The sequence below is a fragment of the Bicyclus anynana genome, chromosome 3 (assembly GCF_947172395.1).
Source record: "Bicyclus anynana chromosome 3, ilBicAnyn1.1, whole genome shotgun sequence".
NCBI lineage: Eukaryota > Metazoa > Arthropoda > Insecta > Lepidoptera > Nymphalidae > Bicyclus > Bicyclus anynana.
Genome location: NC_069085.1, coordinates 6,980,135 through 6,999,420, shown reverse-complemented (window position 1 = coordinate 6,999,420; position 19,286 = coordinate 6,980,135). Strand labels below are relative to the sequence as shown.

Below are 19,286 nucleotides of genomic sequence, written 5' to 3'. Positions count from 1 at the left end.
TTTTAACAACTTACAAAAGATATAAGTGAAACCATTAAAATAACACTAATTCCTACAAATATTTATTTAAAAAAAATTCAATTTGCTCGTAGCACAAACACACTCATTCCCAGACTCATCACAGACCGAATGTAAAATCCACTAGAACTACACGGCTGTGCTATTTCAAAACGTAGCATCTGACATTAATCAAATTTTAGAAGGGAAGCTCAAAAGTGTGTAGGACGTACCTAGATCTGTTAATGTCGCGTTTATAATATCAGAGTCAATTTGTAATGTGTATTTTCTGTTTTATTTTTAATTATTTATGAATAATATTTTCTCGAACGTAACCGCAGTTTTATCTAGAATATTAATAAAGAACTATATAATTACTGATATTATAGATATGGAAGATCTGTTTGTATATTCATTGGTTTACTTATATTATTATACTTTAGAAAACAAGTTCTAATTCTAAAAAAGAACCGTACTCTATAAACACGATTGTTTTTTTTTTTTTAGAAAATGTTACTTACTAGGTTTTAAAATTGCACAGCCGCACGCCTCCCCATACAAGTCCGATCTCCCGAGCGGAGTTCTGTCAACGCCACAAGATTGTTAATGGAACAGCGTTATTGTTCGGTGCCTGTTTGGTAATAATTGTTCGATACTTGTTACATGTTCGATACTTGTTACATGTTCGATACTTGTTACATGTTCGGTACTTGTTACAATTTCGGTAATTGTTACATATTCGGTTCTTGTTACAAGTTCGGTACTTGTTACAGTTGGGCACTTATTACGAGTCCGGTACTAGTACATGTTCGAAACTTGTTACATGTTTGATACTTGTTACATGTTTGATACTTGTTACATGTTTGATACTTGTTACATGTTCGATACTTGTTACATGTTCGATACTTGTTACATGTTCGATACTTGTTACATGTTTGATACTTGTTACATGTTCGATACTTGTTACATGTTCGATATTTGTTACATATTCGATACTTGTTACATGTTCGGTACTTGTTACATGTTCGGTGCTTGTTACATATTCGGTACTTGTAACAAGTTCGATTCTTGTTACCCGTTTGGCAGAGGCGTTACAGTTTGTTTTGTTTTCTTGTTGCGACTTGACCTATCTCAGCGCGATACTATACCCTCTGGTGACTTAGAAGCGTTTAAATATAATAGCATCTATAACTAACTTCTTTTGAGGAGGAAGTGGCGAATTTAATAAAATGCAATAAAATAAATGTTAGTGTTCTAATGGCTTGAGCTCTTTGATTTGCTTTATTAGATAAGCTTTCTCGTCATTGAACTGTTCGTCTTCGGAGCGATCCGTGTGGAACTTTGTGAGGAAGTCCACCAACTTGTCTTGATTCCTTAACAGAATGTCCAGAATTGGTTTTGGTTTATTTGGATTGGCTACAAACACCTGCAAAGTAACAGTTTCGTTTGTAAATAAAGTTGTAAGCAACTGAACAGAAACAAAAATATTGTAATTCATATTTGGCAAATTCGTTTGTAACAATCCCGATGGTCCGCGCGGGCCGGGTGGGGGATAGCGATGCCCCGCGCGCACGACTTCATATCCGCGCAGTCCTTCCCCCTGCCCCTCGGCAACGTCCTCATACCAGCGCAATCCTTCCCCCTGCCCCTCGCGCATATCCTCATACTCGCCCAGTCCTTCCCCTCCCGTCGCCCGCATATCATGGGAGTGTCATCAATGAACTTGCCAAGATAGCTTGGCAATTTCATTGATGATAATTGGGATATGATATAAGACTTCGTATATACGCGTGAAATTATATTTTACACAAATCCCTCGGGAACCATGTATTTTTTCGGGATGATAGTTACCTATATGTTGCTCTATAGCCTCTATCTTTGTCAGTTAAAGTCCCATTAAAATCTGATCAGTGTTCCGAAGATTAGCCCGGACAAACAGAAAGACTTGGAAATTTAAAAAAGCTTTATTGTTTTTGTATTGTGTAAATAGCTTAGCACTTGAAAAGACAGTTATTTTGAAATCACCGACAGACATTTCAATATTTTATTTATACGTACTGAGGTCTCAGGTTCGAGGCCTGGGTTATGAAAGTCATTATTGAAATCACAGCTGACCGACCCGATCATTATGATGAACTCATGGTACAGTATGAATCATTATCACACTAAACTTAAAAACCAGAATTAGACTAGTCTGGTGGATATCAGCTACAAATCACCCTTTACTGTAGGAGAGTCTGTGGAGCGGTGGCCCAACAAAGACTCCTGATATAAAGTAAGTAAATATTAAACAGTAATACCAACTATAAACTTTATTTAACACGTTCGCTGCGGCACTGATTTTTCTGTACTCTGGTGCGTTACGAGGTTTTTTGACCTCGTACTATAACTTTGTGGTGTGGTACGAGGTCCGTCGACCTCGTAACTTTTAAAGAAGCTATACTTACGAGGTCAATTGACCTCGTACCGCAGCGAACGTCTTATAGCTTGCAACCAGCATAACATTTTAACTAATCAACATTTTTGTCATCTGAAAGTAACGTTTGATTATTTAAATATTAACCATTTTAAAAATCAATTTACCAAAAATGACAAAATAATAATTTTACGCCTTGTTTTGTAAAATAACAAAAATGTGACCATTTGTCAATCTTTAACTAATAGGTTTCATAAAATGTTTCAAATTACCTTAAAAACGTGAAACGCCTCGAACTGTATATTGCGTGATTTCTCCTTTAACATATTCATCATCAGCTTCAGGTTGTCGGGGTTTGTGATGTAGCGCGTCATTATAGAGAAGTTGTGTCGATCGAGTAGCAATTCTCCTAACAACTTGAGACTCTGCCGTCGAGTCACGTAGTTTTCCGAGTTCAATAATCGTTGATAATGGCTAAACACCTTATCGTAATTGGCTTCTAAAAACTCGGCGCACAGCATTTTGTGACGAGTCAATAATTCCTGGAACAGAAATGTGAATCTAAATCAATTAAATCAAATCAAAAATCATTTATTTCACTTCTTCACACTTCGATTGACTATTTGTAAAGATTCTACCACCGGTTTGGAGAACTTCATTTACTACTTGTATACAGGGGCGTATGATTGATACGGGCCCCCCGGACTCATGACATAACTTGACTTTTCAAATCATGACAAATCATCACATAACTTGACATTTCAAAAGTGCTTGTAAAGAGAGGAGAGGCCCCTTACCTGTCAAAGCAAATATTAGTAAAATGTAATCCAACACACAATGTAACCCGCTTATTCTGATGCATTATGAAAAAAAATAATCAACCAAAATGTAAACCTAACCCTCTTAACTCATCAATACTATGTAAAATATTGTAACTATTGGGAACTATTTGAGAATTTTCGGTTTTGTCTATTGGGCCCTTAACTAATTTTGATACTGGACCCCCCAAACACACGCTACGCCACTGCTTGTATGCAAGCAAAGTTAATTTGTAAATATAACGTACGTTGTTTTTCCTCATACCTTATCAAGTGAAACTAAAAATTAACTATTAAATTTATGAATATATTTTACGTAATGATTATATTTTACGAGACCTTCTGACACAGGTTTTTACTTAAAAGAAGGTCTCAGCCACATCAGTGACTGTAAAACTATAAATAATAAATTTTCATTTCATTTCATTTACGAATGTACCTACTTAATTTATCGGCTATAGTATCTACGCCTACGCGTGTATTAAAAAATACACAACTTTTTAACTGCAAATGCAAATTGGGATCTCTTGAAAATGTCATATATTTTAAACCTAAGATTTATACTATTTATTCTCTACTACAATTTATAAGGAAAACTGAAATCAGGATTTTTTAGTAGTAATAATATAAGTTATACCTAACATATATAGTAATAAAATGTTGGTTATCAAAAGGTTAATTTTAATAAAATTATAGCTAAATGATAGAATAATATCATAATCAACCCATATTCGGCTCACTACTGAGCTCGAGTCTGCTCCCAGAATGAGAGAGGTTAGGCCAATAGTCCACCACGCTGGCCCAATTTGGATTGGCAGACTTCACACACGCAGAGAATAAAGAAAATTCTCTGGTATGCAGGTTTCCTCACGATGCGTTTCCTTAACCGTTTGAGACACGTCATATTTAATTTCTAAAATGCACACAACTGAAAAGTTGGAGGTGCATGCCCCGGACCAGATTCGCACCCACACCCTCCGGAATTGGCGGCAGAGGTCATATCCACTGGGCTATCTATATATGGAATAAAGTATATATTATATTAATAATAAACCAACCTTAAAAGTAGAAAAGGCATCTGAGGCAATATCAAAAGTTGATACTTCTACATAACGAAAGAAATTGTAAAAATCATCTGAATACAACATTATCTTAGCTAAGGCTTCATATCTGGCGCACTCCCGCAACATTGTGCCACAGTTTGAAGCTATTTCCTGATGCTCGTATCTGTAAGGAAATGTTGATTACATTAAATGTTTACCGCTGTATTAGTTACATGTTACTAGTAGTCAGGGATCCGTAGAACATTTTGTACAACTGATTACTATTAAGTAATTTTTCGTGAGTAGCTTCATCTCGATGTGACGATGAATTTTCGTAAATAAAAAAATTAAAAATAGTAATCAGTTGTACAAAATGTTCTACGGATCCCTAACTGCTAGTAACATGTAAAAAAACAATAATAATAAATTTCGCGCACCGGATTTTTATTTTTCTGGGACAAGGTTCTATCTCTATGTGAAAATTCATATTATTAACATAAAACTCATAAACGGTAACAGAATTTCACATTGATAATATTAATGGACACCCCTTACTTGAATTTTTTTTCACAAAGCTCACAGGAAATGGATTATAAATACAGAATGAAAAGAAGCGTATTTTCTGTTTCAAGGTCCAATTTATCTCTATATACCAAAAGCCATTAATATCAGCGGTTCATCCATGTAAATACACAAACAGACGGAAGGACTAACATTTATATTATTAGTATGGATATTCATTAATTAACATGTTTGTTTTTACAACACACACAGTCCATAGTTCTAATGTTTTTCTAATCTTGGGTTTACCACCTTTTTTACTCCCTTGAACAGTTGTCTAACTGGATAGTGACTTATTACAAATACATTTAAATTAAATGCATTGAGGTCACAATATATTTCATTTATTTGAAATTATGTACATTATAAAAAGTTACATTTAAGTATATGAAAAAGTCAAGGAAGTTAAAACCAAACTGCATACACCAATGACAAAAAAAAGTCTGATTAAAAAAACCCCTGTTTAATTTATTTTAATATGTTCCAAGGTTTCAGAAACTAGAGAATCCATTGGAGATGTTGTTGTCAACATTGTATTAGAATTTGCAATGTAATAATTATCTCTATTAATTTCAGTAAATAAAGTACAGAATATATAGTTATATTGAGTCTTACCCAGACATTAAGGTGAATAAAATCTCCGGTTTCGTACATATGTACTCAACAGTCGGGGACCGGGTGCCAATTTGACGTCTAAGAACATTGTTGAACACTTGGGCCACATCCTTTTTTCCTTCAAAGTCAATGCGGTTCAAATTCTAAACAGAAATTATACTTTGTTATAAAATGTAACATTGTCCAAATTATGCTGAGGGTATCCCAATATACAGCACTGTAATAGCCAAATTCTGGAAAAAAAAGGATTATCCACAAGCAATGTGGGTCTATACACAAAACATTCCAAACTACACTAAGTGCCATAATAAAATATTACAATTATACATGATTACTTTAATTTAGTAACATTTGTAATTAAAATTTTGAATAATAAATAAATCCTCCTCCTTAGCACATATTATACTTTTCAACTGTCAAATTAATTTAATTTATAGGAGAAACAGAAACCTGATTAAGTTTTCCTTGTGTAGAAGAACTGTGTTAATTTAACACAATTTAAATTTGGTAGATTTGGACAATAACTTACTGACAATCTGAGTAAATTGTAAATTAACATTGTAATTAAATTTCTTCAAAGTAAAAAAAAGTAGTTCAAAGTAGGAAAAAGTATATCTTGAACTTTGCTCTATTGTTATATCTTAAAAGAAAAATTATTTATTTACTGTAAATGTAAAATTGCTGAATGCTACAAATTTGTTGCTTCTTAATATCAGTTTAATGGTAGCCAAAACCAGCCCAAACCTGAGTCTATACAAAGAACATAAAACCCTAAATTGATCTTAACTCACAATGTTTCTGTTTTTTTTTCGGACAAATCCACTTGAGTTAACTAGTTTGCAGAGGTACGAGGTCAATTGACCTCGTTTGTCTAGCGTGTCCAAGAATTATGAGGTCAATGGACCTCGTTCCGCACTATATAGTTTTAGTATGAGTTCAAAGTACCTTGTACGGCACCAGAAAAAGTACACAAAAATCAGTGCCGCAGCAAAAGTGTTAAGTAATTTATCTATTTCAATATTATTTACAACAACATATTTGTTTCAATAACATTTTAAATAGTTTCTCACACATCCAAATGAACACTCTGACACTCACATTAAATTAAACAGAAATATATTACTTGAATGAGTAGAAGCAGGAGATTAGTGTTGTACAACTCCTGTGCCAGCTGAGCTACTATGATATCAGTTTGCGGTTCAGTGTCAGATGTACCGTACAGCATATTCTTGATCAATACCTGTACCAAAGAAGTTCACATTTAATTTTATCATTATCACTTGACAAAGGACTTTCAATTCCATTTCATTTAACACGTTTGCTGTGCTACGAGGTCAATTGACCTTGTACGTCTTGGATGTTCAAGAGTTACGAGGTCGATGGACATCATACCACACCAGAGGTAAGTACAAAAAATCAGTGCTGCAGCAAAAGTGTTAAAGTCCATTGCATTTTCCAAACACTTGTTCCAACTAACTATAGTCTGGCAAGTTTGTTAATAACACTCCCATGATATGCGGGCAACGGGTGGACAGACTGCATGCATCTGCATGACTGTGCGTGCATACTGATGCACATGTTCATAATTTTGTATTTAAAAATTTAACACTAACAATATTTACATAAATTAATATTGTAATCATTATTTACTATAAAAAAAAATACTCCATCTTGTTTGTTTTGTTTTTGTGAACAGTTTTTAAAATAGTTAGTGAAAATTTCTGATGCGATGCTGACTCGAGAATGTATTCGTGTTTGAATTTTGTATTTGGAATGGCTTGTTTCATACAGTCTAGCAGCCTATTAATTATTGATTAATCTGTGCTACTGTAGAATAATATATAAATCTTAATATATGACTTGATAAAAATGTAATAAAAGGTTTAATAATATTGGGTTCTGAAATCAACATTAACACAATAAAGAAATTTACCTTTAGTTTATAAATTTAATTTCGCATGACAATGTACTCTTATAAGAAGTATGACAATGGATTTATATTTAGATTTTTTGTTATCCATAGAAATACTAATCAAACATATGTAAAAATCACATCACATATTTTTTTTGTAAATAAAATTATGTTACATTAAGATCTGTCAAAAATATACTGTATGGTGCCAAAATCATAGTTAGTATTACTTACCAAATTCTTGCTGACATCCTCTTGAGCCTTCTCTGCTTTCTTATCGCCTCTTTCTAGCGCAGTTACAGCATCTTTCAAAGATCGCACTAACTCCGCAGGGCTCTTCTGAGACTTACCAAAAAGAGGCATAGTATTTGAGTTACTTTCGCTTACGAGCTTCGTAACGATCCTACATAAGATTGCACCTGCAATATACGGCTACATACAACAACAAAAACAGACGATTGCAATATCACAGCAGCAAGTACATGCACTTGATGTTCAATAAAAATGAGAATGCAAGAGAAATAAGTGTGATTTGATTATGTTTATAGAACGTTAGCCAACCTGGCACACTATTGAGGAAAAGAAAATATATCTAGTGGTAGCTCTAAAATCCCTGTAAATCGTTAGGAAAACAGAATTTCACTCACTGTCTAATTAATAAAATAAAATTGTATCAAGCGACACAGAACACAGGCAGACGAAACGAACACGAACAGCTGTGATGTCAATACAAATATTGCCATAACCATACACCGATTTCCCAATAGTATGATATAATTGGGCATGGACTAATAAAATAGGCAGACGGTATCTCGCTGTCCTATCAAACTACTGAATGAATCACCATAACAATGGCGCCGAGTATCTATGCGTGACGAGTGTTGCTAGATACAGGAAATTAATGATGATCGGTCTGTCTTCATATTATGTGCACATTTATATGAACGGCCAAATTGAGGTACGTCACTTTTTAGTTGAAATTTTTATAACCTACGTCTATGTAATTAAGAGATTTTATTTCTTTCTAAATAAACGCATAAAATAGGTACCTACCGGCATTTCAATGAAACTTTATAACTAGGTACATAATACTATAATATAATATGTTTGTATTACTTTTATCTTGTAAAGGAGATCATTCATTTTGGGCCCTTTTTAAAAGTGCCGGCCAACAAAAAAATGGCATGAATCGTTAGAACTTGCCATTTGGAGTAATAGCTAATATTTTGTCGATTTTCAAAAGCACCCGCTAAGAAAATTAAAACTGTACGTATCATTAGAACTAACCATTTCGAGCAATATTTAGTATGACACAAATGTTGTAGGTTTGATCTGAACCAACTGTTCGAACCTGTATAACTGGGTTCAGAGCCACCCTACAACTTTTCAGCCAAATCAGCTGTTGCTCCAAATGGCTAATTCTAACGAGTCGTGCCATTTTTTTTTGTTGGCCGGCACTTAAAAAAGAGCCCAAAAATGTATGGAGCGTGAATGATCTCCTTTCAAAATAAAGGGCTTTATTACGAATGCTTGTGAATTTCTGATTAAATCAATATCATAGACGCAATAAAAAGTCCAGACACCGTCTCCTAAACTAAAAAGTGACGCAGCCCCATTCTACCAGGTCGCATAAATAAGTAAATGCCGATACACACACAGATGCACGTAATTATGAAGACTGATTGCCATTAATTAATGGCGATCCGATATTTGGCAGTAGGTACACTTCACACTCAGATAAACCCTCGGCGCCATTATTTGGCTTCAGTTGCTTGACAGCGAGATAATGTCTACTTATTTTATTACTTTTTGATTAACATATTGAACACGGTCATTAAGTTCTTAAAAACCTAATACGATATTAAAAACGTTGTAATTAGATGTTTTCCCGAATTAAAGGGAATTTACCTTGAAAACTATTGGCAAACACTAAACAAATGTCTAACTTAGGAGTCTGTGGTTCTGTCAATTCCAACGAGACATTTTTTCGTAGAAAGAAAAAGTAATAGACGCTTTCATAGCATCCGTTCTCAGACCAATTATAGGAACCTGCCTCGCTAGACGTTAGGGGTACCTTCTGTAAAGTAAGGCTGATGATGATAGGTCGCTATACAATTCGTCTGAAGATTCGACGCCTGGCGGTTTTTGCCTTGCCAAAGCTAGGAAGAGCCGAATCTTTTGTATTAAAATGTCGGTACAAAAAGACTAGAACACAGAGTACTTTTTATATATGGACTAGAACCACAAGCAACTAGCAAAAGCAAAACTGTCAACTGTCACTGTCTACTCTACTGTCAACCCTAGAGTCATGTCGTCATGTCGAATTTATAACCTCTAAAGTTTAATATTTCCTTTTTATTTATTCTTTCTTGCTCACGATTTGTAAACGTGTCGTATAGATCCACGTAACAATTAATAGCTAACTCAATATTACAAAAAGCAAATATTTTATCATAATGACTGAAGCGGCCAGCGAAAAGTTATCCAAGAAGTGAGTATTGTGTGATAAATCAACCAATATGCTATTTTCAAGGAGTATCACGGCTTTGCCTGTATTGGCCCCGAGAAACTTAAAACAATTCATGAAATATTCTTCAGCCCTGAACTCACGGTTGGTTTTATTCCTTACAGTTACAGTGATTCAGTAGATATTTGACTTAATACAATTTTACTATTACAGTGAATTAAAACGACGGCTGAAAGCCGAACAGAAGTTAAAAGAGAAAGCGGAAAAGGTAGCCCAACAACCAGTTGAAACTACTGAGAAAAAATCAGCAAAAGCTGAGGAAGAAATCAGTCCAAACGAATATTATAAACTTAGAACAGCAGCAGTTGCTGCTCTTAAAAATGGAGCCAAAGAAGATCATCCATACCCTCATAAGTTTACTGTCACTACGTCACTGGAGGAGTTCATAGAAAAGTATAACAACTTGGATAGTGGTGAAGTGTTAGAAAACGTCTCAGTGTCTGTTGCTGGTAGAGTCCATTCAATCAGAGAATCTGGTGCTAAACTTATTTTTTACGACCTAAGGGGTGAAGGTGTGAAGATTCAGGTATGAAAATGTAAACAACATGAAATAGATTTTCCTCTTCTGCTGTTACCCAAGTGGAAATATGTGTACTATAGAGACCTGCCTGTTGATTAATGAATAAAGAATGTACTTGCCACCCCCTCTGTTCTTCTCTCTTGTCATACCCACCAGTGTAGTACATGTGATAACTAATTTTTATGGTTTGTATATCAGATGTCCAAACTACGGCTGTCTGGCTGCCTCACATTTATGTGGACTGCTAAATGTTTCTAATCTTAATATATGAATGGGAAAGGTCATTCATCACGAAATCTCGAATTTGGCAGGGAGGTAGTTTATAGATAGTAGACATCCTCTAAGAACGGATTTTGCGACATGGCTGGAATAAGGAGGTCTAAAGGTGGACAAAGTTACGAAGACTTGGACTAGAACTCCTTGTTATGTCTGTTAGTCTTTAAATAATTCTTTTTTCAAATATTTTTCAAGATCCCTAAAAGATTTATTTGGTAATTTTTATTGGTTTTAAATCATATCTCTCTTAGACAATAATATGTATGTCATGTTATGTAGAATAAAATAGTAAGAATAAAACACCAAGTTATAGTAATGTCTGTTGGTAAATTACCATTGAAGGAAAGTTAAATAATCATGGTTTTTTTTTGTAGGTGATGGCCAATGCCAAGATGTATGAATCTGAGGAAAAATTCATCACAGACACTGAGAAACTAAGACGAGGTGACATTATCGGCTGTGTTGGACATCCAGGCAAAACCAAGAAGGGAGAACTTTCTATTGTACCCAAAACAGTCAAACTGTTATCTCCTTGTCTGCATATGATGCCGCATCTTCATTTTGGTCTTAAGGACAAGGAAACAAGATTCAGAAAGAGATATTTGGATCTCATTTTAAATGACAAGGTATTAAAATTTCATGTATACTATATGAGATATATTTATATACATTCCTTTTAAACTTGTTCAGTCTTTGTTTAAAAAGCTGATGAAACATTGTGTAAGTAAATAGTAATAACTTATTCTGTTTAAACCTGTCAGATACATACATAGTAAGATTTATTATTTATTTGTTAAGAATTTAAAAGAAAACAATATTATTATTGCTTTTTCTTTTAAATTACCTTATCAATTATTCATAATTTAACTATCTCATAGCAGTAAAAATGGGTTTTAAAATAACAACGTCTTATTTGAAAGCAAAAAAGAGTTAACATGTTAATTACTTTTTTATGTTATTGTAAAATGGTTGTGAAGATATAGGTTGATAGTGAGGGATTATTTTATTTCAGGTCAGACAAATATTCTATACCAGAGCAAAAATTATTTCATATGTTAGGCGATTCTTTGACAACATGGGCTTTCTGGAGATAGAAACACCAATGATGAACATGATTCCTGGAGGAGCCACAGCCAAGCCTTTCATCACACATCACAACGATTTAGACATGGACCTCTACATGAGAATAGCTCCTGAACTTTATCACAAAATGCTGGTAGTAGGTGGCTTAGATCGTGTTTATGAAATTGGGAGACAGTTCAGGAATGAAGGCATTGATCTGACTCACAACCCTGAGTTCACGACTTGTGAGTTTTATATGGCTTATGCGGACTACAATGATGTAATAGCCATAACTGAGTCATTGCTTTCAGGAATGGTTAAAAGTATCCATGGCACTTATAAGGTAAGCAGAACTTTATCTTTTTAAGTACTATTGTCTATTTTAAAGTAGGTATTAAGACCTATTCTGTGTACACTCACTTTTCTGTGACACATTATCTAACGCCTCTCATTCTGAGAAGATACTCATGCTCAAAAGTGAGTTGCTAATGATGATGTTTCTGTCTGCATCTCGCATATTTTCTCTGTCGGAAGTCGTCGGCAGTCGCCGACTGCAATCGACTACCGTTGACTGCCGGCGACTGCAGTCGACTACCGTTAACTGCCGGCGACTGCCGTCGACTTCCGCCGTCTGCAGTCGTTGATAGCAGTTGCCAGCTGCCATTAGCAACGTGCTGCTCGTGTAAATGAACCTTAAAGTGGATATGGCCTACTTGATTCACAGATAAAATATCATCCAGATGGGCCAGATGGAGAGGAATTAGAAATTGATTTTACGCCACCATTTGCTAAGGTGCCCATGATTGCCACTCTGGAAAAGGAACTCAAAGTGAAACTGCCACCCGCTGATCAATTAGGCACTCCTGAGGCAAACGCTATGCTCAGCCAACTGTGTGAGAAACATCAGGTAATAAGTTATGGCCTGGCAAGTTCGTTGATAACACTCCCATGATATGCGGGTGACGGGCGGAAAGACTGCGCGGGTGTGAAATCGTGCGTGCGGGGAAGTGAAGTGCATCAGTCGTGGGTTTTGCATTCATCGCTATACGCCGTCCGCCCCGAGCGTAACATCAGAGTGTTACGAACGAAGTTGCCAAGCTGACACTTTTTTTGTATGGTCTTTAATTGTTCATTATTGTCCTAGGTTAGTACTAGATTGATGGTTTATAATATGCTTTCTAAATGATAACATCATTCAAAATTCAATATTTGCTTATTTCAAGTATGCGAGCACTTTTGAAACATCAGGTTTGACTATACCATTACAATATGTATTTCTTTTTAGGTTGAATGCCCACCTCCAAGGACAACAGCAAGACTCTTAGATAAACTGGTTGGGGAGTTTCTGGAAGAAAAATGTATTAACCCTACATTCATATTAGACCACCCACAGATTATGAGCCCCTTATCTAAATACCACAGGGAGGTTCCCGGCCTTACTGAAAGGTAAGTCAACTTTTTTGGAAGTAATGTTTAATCTTAAATCAATCTTTATTTTTTATTCATCTGTAGAACCAAAAGATGGAAGTCCACCTTTTGGTTCTACAGATAAGCGGGAATATACTGATATAATTATGTAATTTTTAATTAATAAGATATCTGATATCATAATAATATGAATATAGCTTTATAATTGAGATAATTAGAAATCCCAGACATAAAGATAAGAAATCATTAATGGGAACAATATAGTAGAATACCTAACTAATTATTGTAAAATGCACAATTATCTTATCTGTATGTAAATATTATCCAATCACAATATACAATTCCGTTATTGTTCGTAATAATGAATCACTGAAACAACTCTATTTTCTACTCAGGGACGCGCGCAACTTTCATGGCGTGACATTGAAATAATAATGCAAAAACAATTCAAAATTTAATTTTCAACAACCCAATATAGGGCCAGGGCCTGTAGCCATGTGGCACGTCGATTCTCTTTCTACGAATAAAGTAAATAATCAAAAAATTTTGAATAAAACTTAATTCATAGTAAGTAAATTAAAGTTTTTACACACACAATTGAGAGATAGCAAGTCGATAAAGAAATCTGCATTTTGACATAAATTGCATATCGTTATTATTATTTTAAGATAACAATGGCGAATTCAAACGAAGTTTATCACAATATTTCAAGAAATTGTTAATATTTAGATAACATATTGTTGACTTTGAACATGCTTTAAGTACGTACGTTTTATAAAACTGTATTGGACTTTTTAATCTTTTAAATTATCACAAGAACAGTTTTTTGAACAAAGTAGTTGTTGGTACCTCATCTAAATCTTCCACACGTGTGTGTATGCTTGTTAGTTAGTTTATCATTCACTCCGCGACTGTCACGCGAACGCGAACCGATTTGGATAAAATTTTGGAATAGAATTGATTTATTTCTAACTCCTGAATTACCTTAAATGAACTATTTTTTATCTCTGAAAAAATCCCTGGACCCTGTGGATTTTGTGAAAAATAGAATCTCACGAAAGGATTAGTGACTAAAGTGTCTAAAACTCAGTGACCAGTCAGTGACACCGAGGGGTGGTGGTTCGATCCCCGCCCCGTTGGTCTATTGTCGTACCCACTCTTAATACAGTCTTTCCTGACTAGTTGGAGGGGAATGGGAATATTGGTCATATTTAAAAGATATGACAAATATTTTGTTAAAAAAATTAAAATTGAATTAAATAATGCAAAACAAGTTTAAATCATTTAGATATTATACATATAAATTTAAATTTAAATACTAGCGGACGCCCGCAACTTCGTTCGCGTAAAATCTGTTTTTTTTTAATCCGTGTATTTATAAGAAAAAGTAGCGTTATGCTTCAAGGTTCACTTTATAATTTCATTCAAATTGGTCCTGTGGCTTAGCCGTGAAAAAGAAACAGACGGACAAACTTACTCGACCTTTCGCATTTATAATATTAGTATAGATATTTTTAGAAGACTCTGGAGTGATTACAAAAATAAGAAAACTAATGTCGAACAAAGGTTATGATTCACAACATTTGTCAAGACAACTAAATTAACAAATCAAACTGTAACTAAAAAAAGACCCTAGAATGGCAGAGAATGACCTTGAGAGAAGTCACGCACTTGTGAACTATGTGTGTAGTGTGTAAAGGTTCCTTTGACTGTTAACAAACACTCTCCTTTTCCACTCAAGTCACTCTCCCTGCCTATCCCAAGTAACCCATAAAGAAATACACAACAAGAGATGTGGAGGGCTCGAACGCCACGAGCACACTGAAGCCGTCCGTACCGCAAGTCGTTGCAACGCGGCGATAACAATATTTTATTGAATTTCACAGGTTTGAACTGTTTGTTATGAAGAAAGAAATATGCAATGCATATACAGAGTTGAACGATCCGGCGATACAGAGGGAACGTTTCGAGCAGCAAGCCAAGGACCGCGCGGCCGGCGATGACGAGGCGCCACCCACGGACGAAGCCTTCTGCACCGCCCTGGAGTACGGGTTACCGCCCACTGGGGGATGGGGGCTGGGAGTCGATCGCCTGACGATGTTTTTGACTGACTCCAATAACATTAAAGTAAGTATTTGGTCTGAGCCTTCTTATGAGGCCCATAGATAAGAAGGCTCAGAGTCAGACAGCGGGCGATGGAACGAGCTATGCTCGGAGTATCTTCTTATCTTGCGTGATCGAATCAGAAATGATCTTATGATGGTATCTTGATGTTTGGAAATCCCTACAAAAGGCTTATGTCCTGCAGTTGACGTCCATCGGCTGATATGATGATGATGATGATGATGATGATGATGATGATGATGATGATGAAGTGTTTGCTAGCTACTCATAAGCATTGGAGAACGAGTTAAGCAGTCTGTCACCATCATTATCATGATCTAATTGTACATCATACGGAAAATACATAGATGGTACAACCAGACTCCCAATCTAAAACTATGTTAATTTTATTCATAGTGAAGACACCCAAATTTTACTTTTATTATAATATTTCTTCTCTTTTATTTATTATACTAGAAACCGACGCCCCGCGGATTTAACCCGCGTAGTTAGCCTTCCCGTGATGATAAAATATAGCCTATGACACTCACAAATAATGTGGCTTTCTAGTGGTATAAAAATTTTAAAAATCGGTTTAGTATATCCAGAGATTACCGCTACTACACCACAAACTTTACCTCTTTAATATTAGTACATATATTATATAAATAATAATTATAATTATTGTAAATTGTATGATTTTTACAAAATTTTATTTATTAATTACTATGTCATATTTTATTTCTAGGAGGTACTGTTGTTCCCTGCAATGAAGCCTGATGATCCAAACAAACATCTTAAAGAAGAATCAAATGAACCACCGGCCCAAAATGGGGAATAAAAGTAGGAACACTTTACCAGTATGGCAGTGCCACTACTTAGTGCATCAAATCAACAAAATATACCAACACTTGAAGAACAGTGACTCACCTTTACACTTGACTATTGAAATGGACATGAAAGGATTGTTAGCAGAAAATATATTGAAATTATAGCACACTCAAATGATATGCGGGCGACGGGGGGAGGACTGCGAGGGTATGAAGTCGTGCGCGTATTGATTAAAAAAAATCCATGGTTCTCGCTGGATTTGTGAAAAGTAGAGTTTTACGTTGACGAATCGCGGATGTCCGGTAGTTTTTAATATTAACAATAAAAAAATTTGAGAGTTAAGGAAAATACTATAACACTGATTTTTTTTATTTTCCAAAATCCTAATAAATAACAATAATACACCTAAAGAAAGTTGTATTTTTTTGTTTATGCTTTAAAGGTTTTCATGAAAGAAATCCCACGGCTAAAACGTGAACTAAAATTGACAGCGCCTTACACAAATGACAATATGACCGCCAATATGACATTAGCGCCGCGTCTTTGGGACTTTTTTCACGAAAAGGACTTAACTTAAATGAGTTTATTTGAATAAAAATTTTCTTGTAACCACCCTTTTTTTATTGTTTATATTGTCTTTTGATTTAGTGTGTTGGGTAGTGAGGTCACTTTGCTTTGAAGTATGGTACTTAAATGTTGGGTGCAATTCATGAGTGTACTGTAGATTTTTGTATTGGATTGAAACCTGTGTTTTATTCTGTATTAAATAAAAGTATTTAAAGAAAAATTTATTTTAACTGTTTCCTTTGGATTCTTCTTCTTTAACAACAATAATTTCAAATAATCTTTTGTGAATCATTTCTTTTATGTTTAATTTATTATTATTTGCTGGCAATAACTAGCCTCTAATAACTCTGATAGATTCAGGTTAGATTAGTGCATGTTCTTAGATAGGTGCTATGACCACTCACCAGTAAACACTGCAATATTTTTTTTGTTTGCACAAAACCAAATCTACTAGTCGGATTTTGATGCAGTTTTCAGTGATAGGTTAGTGCATATTCTAAGATTAAGTGAGAAAATTATGTTATGTTACAGTAGTACCTCACTAGGGGTTGCAGGAGTATTTGTATAACAGCCACATTCAACCAGATGAGCTATCTGCTTGATTTGTCAAATGTGACAAATAAAACTTATGAGATTAGAGTATTTGTTTATTGATTATGCATTGACAAAAGGCAATGAATATTTATCATTTAATTAAACAAACAGCAAGGTTTGATACACTGAACAGGATAACAATTTTGTAAAAGTAGTCTTGTCAAATCCATTCATAAAGTTTGTTACACATTGTCAGCAAAACTGCTAAATTGGTTTTAAAGTTCTATCACAACTGCAAAGCATTAACAACAAGAAACTCTGATTATATTTTATTGGGTACAATATAATGTCATTGTTTTATCCACATAATCCCAGAGGAATTAGAACTATGACAGTGAAACAGCAGGGCAACCATTATCTTTACACTTTTAATGTTATTCAAGAATAAAAAAAACATGATATCACATAATTTATTATGAACTTTTGTATAAGTTTGCATTTTTCATCTTTGTTTCCAATATAAAAAGCCTGACAGATGAGACAATCTAAGTTGCCTAGACACTAACTTTTTTTTTAATTCTCTAGAAGTTAACTACTACTAGACTAACTACAATGATCACCTGATGGTAAGTGATGATGCAATTGAAGATAATTTGTTAGTAATTAACTCAAAAATACTAGGCCGATTTGAAAAATTCTTTTAACTATAAAAAGCTACATTATCAGGAAGTAACATGGGCTATATTTTATTCCCATATTCCCACAGGAATGGGAACTATGTGGGTAAAACCATGAGGTTCTGCTAGTTATGTATAAAACTAGGAACTATGATTAATCATCTTCATTTAAAACTTGAGTGGAGTTGTAGTGTTCACCTAAACTGTACATATGTCTATGGTATGTAATAATCAAGGGAGAGCCTGAAAATTCAGTGCCTTGTTCTATTGCAACAGGTCCAGCTGCCTGTATGACAGTTATAGGGCACTTGAGACAATTTGACAGTGCCCTTATCTCTACTTGACCACCCCATTCTTTAGTATTTCTTATTTTATTACAGTACTCCTGAAATTCACTTTCTGACAGACTCATACCAGTGTCTGGGTGACACATAAATTGCTTAAATTCATCTATATTATCCTGAATGTAAGTCGCCACATCATTCCTTAAATCATTGATAGATTTAATAATATTATATTTAGTTTCTAATTGATGGGCCACTGCCCTATACAAACAATCACCATCTGAAGGTATTGGATAAATCTTTAGCTTCCTTTCTTGTAACCTAGACGACATTTCTTGATTTTCCATATTCCTGGGGCCATGTAAATTTTCTTGTTCTTGCAGACTTATCTCTTTTTCCCGATCTCTCTCTTGTTGCAACTTTTTGTTTCTGCGTTTTTGTGCTTTCGAGACCTTTTGTTTTGTAACTCCGGTGTCTATTTCCGTATCACTTCCTTCTGGTTCGGCCAAGTCGCGGCTGCAACCATTCTGTAACTCCTCGGTTTCTTTTCTATGGCGCTCTTCTAAATCTGATTCTAATCTTACGATCTCTGCAGTAAGTTCTTTTTTCTTAGTCTTGTCATTTTTCGCTGTCTTTTTCAAACCCTGAATTTGAGCCTGCAGCTCCTTCTTTTCCTTTTTATGCCTTTGTTCTAAAAGATTTATTTCATCATCTGCGGTATTATTCTCTGCCATTTTAATATTACTCGCACTAACAGAGTAGGGTTTATTATTTGGTTTATGAATGGAATAGAGTCATAATTTAATACATCACCATAACTTTTATTGTAAGATACTCTAAAAATTTTAATTCTTTAATTTATTTATTTGAGGTTATGTTATTTAGTTTTTTTTTATTAAACTACAGCTACAGATTCATAGCACAGATTAGTAATACTTCAAATTCAAAACAAAACAAAGGTCAATCAAAATTTTTTCAAGGTCGTCAAGTAGACAGTAGTTCTAGTTTTACAATTTACGGATCGAGTTTGTTTTGAGTCTTTACGTCTGGTTTGGATTACTTTAGTATTTTTAGTCGAGTACGAACAATTTTTGGATTTACCGCCCAAAAATCGT

The 19,286-nt window shown here is 34.6% G+C and overlaps 3 protein-coding genes across 5 annotated transcripts; 1 reads left to right on the top strand and 2 right to left on the bottom strand.

Moving 5' to 3' along the window:
• Positions 1 to 486: 486 nt before the first annotated feature.
• Positions 487 to 8,176, bottom strand: LOC112050046 (protein Mo25). Of its 2 annotated transcripts, none has more exons than XM_024088169.2 (7): positions 7,924 to 8,176; positions 7,597 to 7,781; positions 6,574 to 6,690; positions 5,451 to 5,593; positions 4,290 to 4,458; positions 2,686 to 2,955; positions 487 to 1,423 (listed from the first exon to the last, which is right to left on the bottom strand). In XM_024088169.2, exons 2-7 carry the CDS (start codon positions 7,723 to 7,725, stop codon positions 1,244 to 1,246), a joined length of 1,008 nt encoding a protein of 335 aa, XP_023943937.1. In that variant the 5' UTR covers positions 7,726 to 7,781; positions 7,924 to 8,176; the 3' UTR covers positions 487 to 1,243. The 2 variants fall into 2 exon arrangements, with proteins under 2 accessions (XP_023943937.1, XP_023943936.1); XM_024088168.2 differs by having other exon boundaries at positions 8,010 to 8,176.
• Positions 8,177 to 9,654: 1,478 nt separating this feature from the next.
• LOC112050057 (lysine--tRNA ligase) lies at positions 9,655 to 16,900 on the top strand. 2 transcript variants are annotated; one of them, XM_052891325.1, is made up of 8 exons: positions 9,655 to 9,853; positions 10,043 to 10,415; positions 11,060 to 11,311; positions 11,698 to 12,090; positions 12,472 to 12,654; positions 13,033 to 13,193; positions 15,062 to 15,302; positions 16,027 to 16,900. In XM_052891325.1, exons 1-8 carry the CDS (start codon positions 9,819 to 9,821, stop codon positions 16,117 to 16,119), a joined length of 1,731 nt encoding a protein of 576 aa, XP_052747285.1. In that variant the 5' UTR covers positions 9,655 to 9,818; the 3' UTR covers positions 16,120 to 16,900. The 2 variants fall into 2 exon arrangements, with proteins under 2 accessions (XP_052747285.1, XP_052747284.1); XM_052891324.1 differs by having other exon boundaries at positions 9,833 to 9,973.
• A 409-nt stretch (positions 16,901 to 17,309) lies between these two features.
• Positions 17,310 to 19,244, bottom strand: LOC112048673 (deubiquitinase OTUD6B). The gene has a single exon (XM_024086314.2). The coding sequence runs from the start codon at positions 18,903 to 18,905 to the stop codon at positions 18,042 to 18,044; it is 864 nt and encodes a 287-aa protein (XP_023942082.1). The 5' UTR covers positions 18,906 to 19,244; the 3' UTR covers positions 17,310 to 18,041.
• Positions 19,245 to 19,286: the final 42 nt, after the last annotated feature.

What these genes read in the sequence shown, in the direction of transcription:
- LOC112050057 (XM_052891324.1), top strand. Translation starts at nt 9,882, where the DNA reads ATGCTATTTTCAAGGAGTATCACGGCTTTGCCTGTATTGGCCCCGAGA. An exon ending in GTTCCCGGCCTTACTGAAAG is followed by an intron (nt 13,194 to 15,061) that starts GTAAGTCAACTT and finishes TGAATTTCACAG; the next exon opens with GTTTGAACTGTTTGTTATGA. An exon ending in CTGACTCCAATAACATTAAA is followed by an intron (nt 15,303 to 16,026) that starts GTAAGTATTTGG and finishes TTTTATTTCTAG; the next exon opens with GAGGTACTGTTGTTCCCTGC.
- LOC112050046 (XM_024088169.2), bottom strand. Translation starts at nt 7,725, where the DNA reads ATGCCTCTTTTTGGTAAGTCTCAGAAGAGCCCTGCGGAGTTAGTGCGA. An exon ending in TTATTCACCTTAATGTCTGG is followed by an intron (nt 4,459 to 5,450) that starts GTAAGACTCAAT and finishes ATTTCCTTACAG; the next exon opens with ATACGAGCATCAGGAAATAG. An exon ending in AGGCGTTTCACGTTTTTAAG is followed by an intron (nt 1,424 to 2,685) that starts GTAATTTGAAAC and finishes GTTACTTTGCAG; the next exon opens with GTGTTTGTAGCCAATCCAAA.
- LOC112048673 (XM_024086314.2), bottom strand. Translation starts at nt 18,905, where the DNA reads ATGGCAGAGAATAATACCGCAGATGATGAAATAAATCTTTTAGAACAA.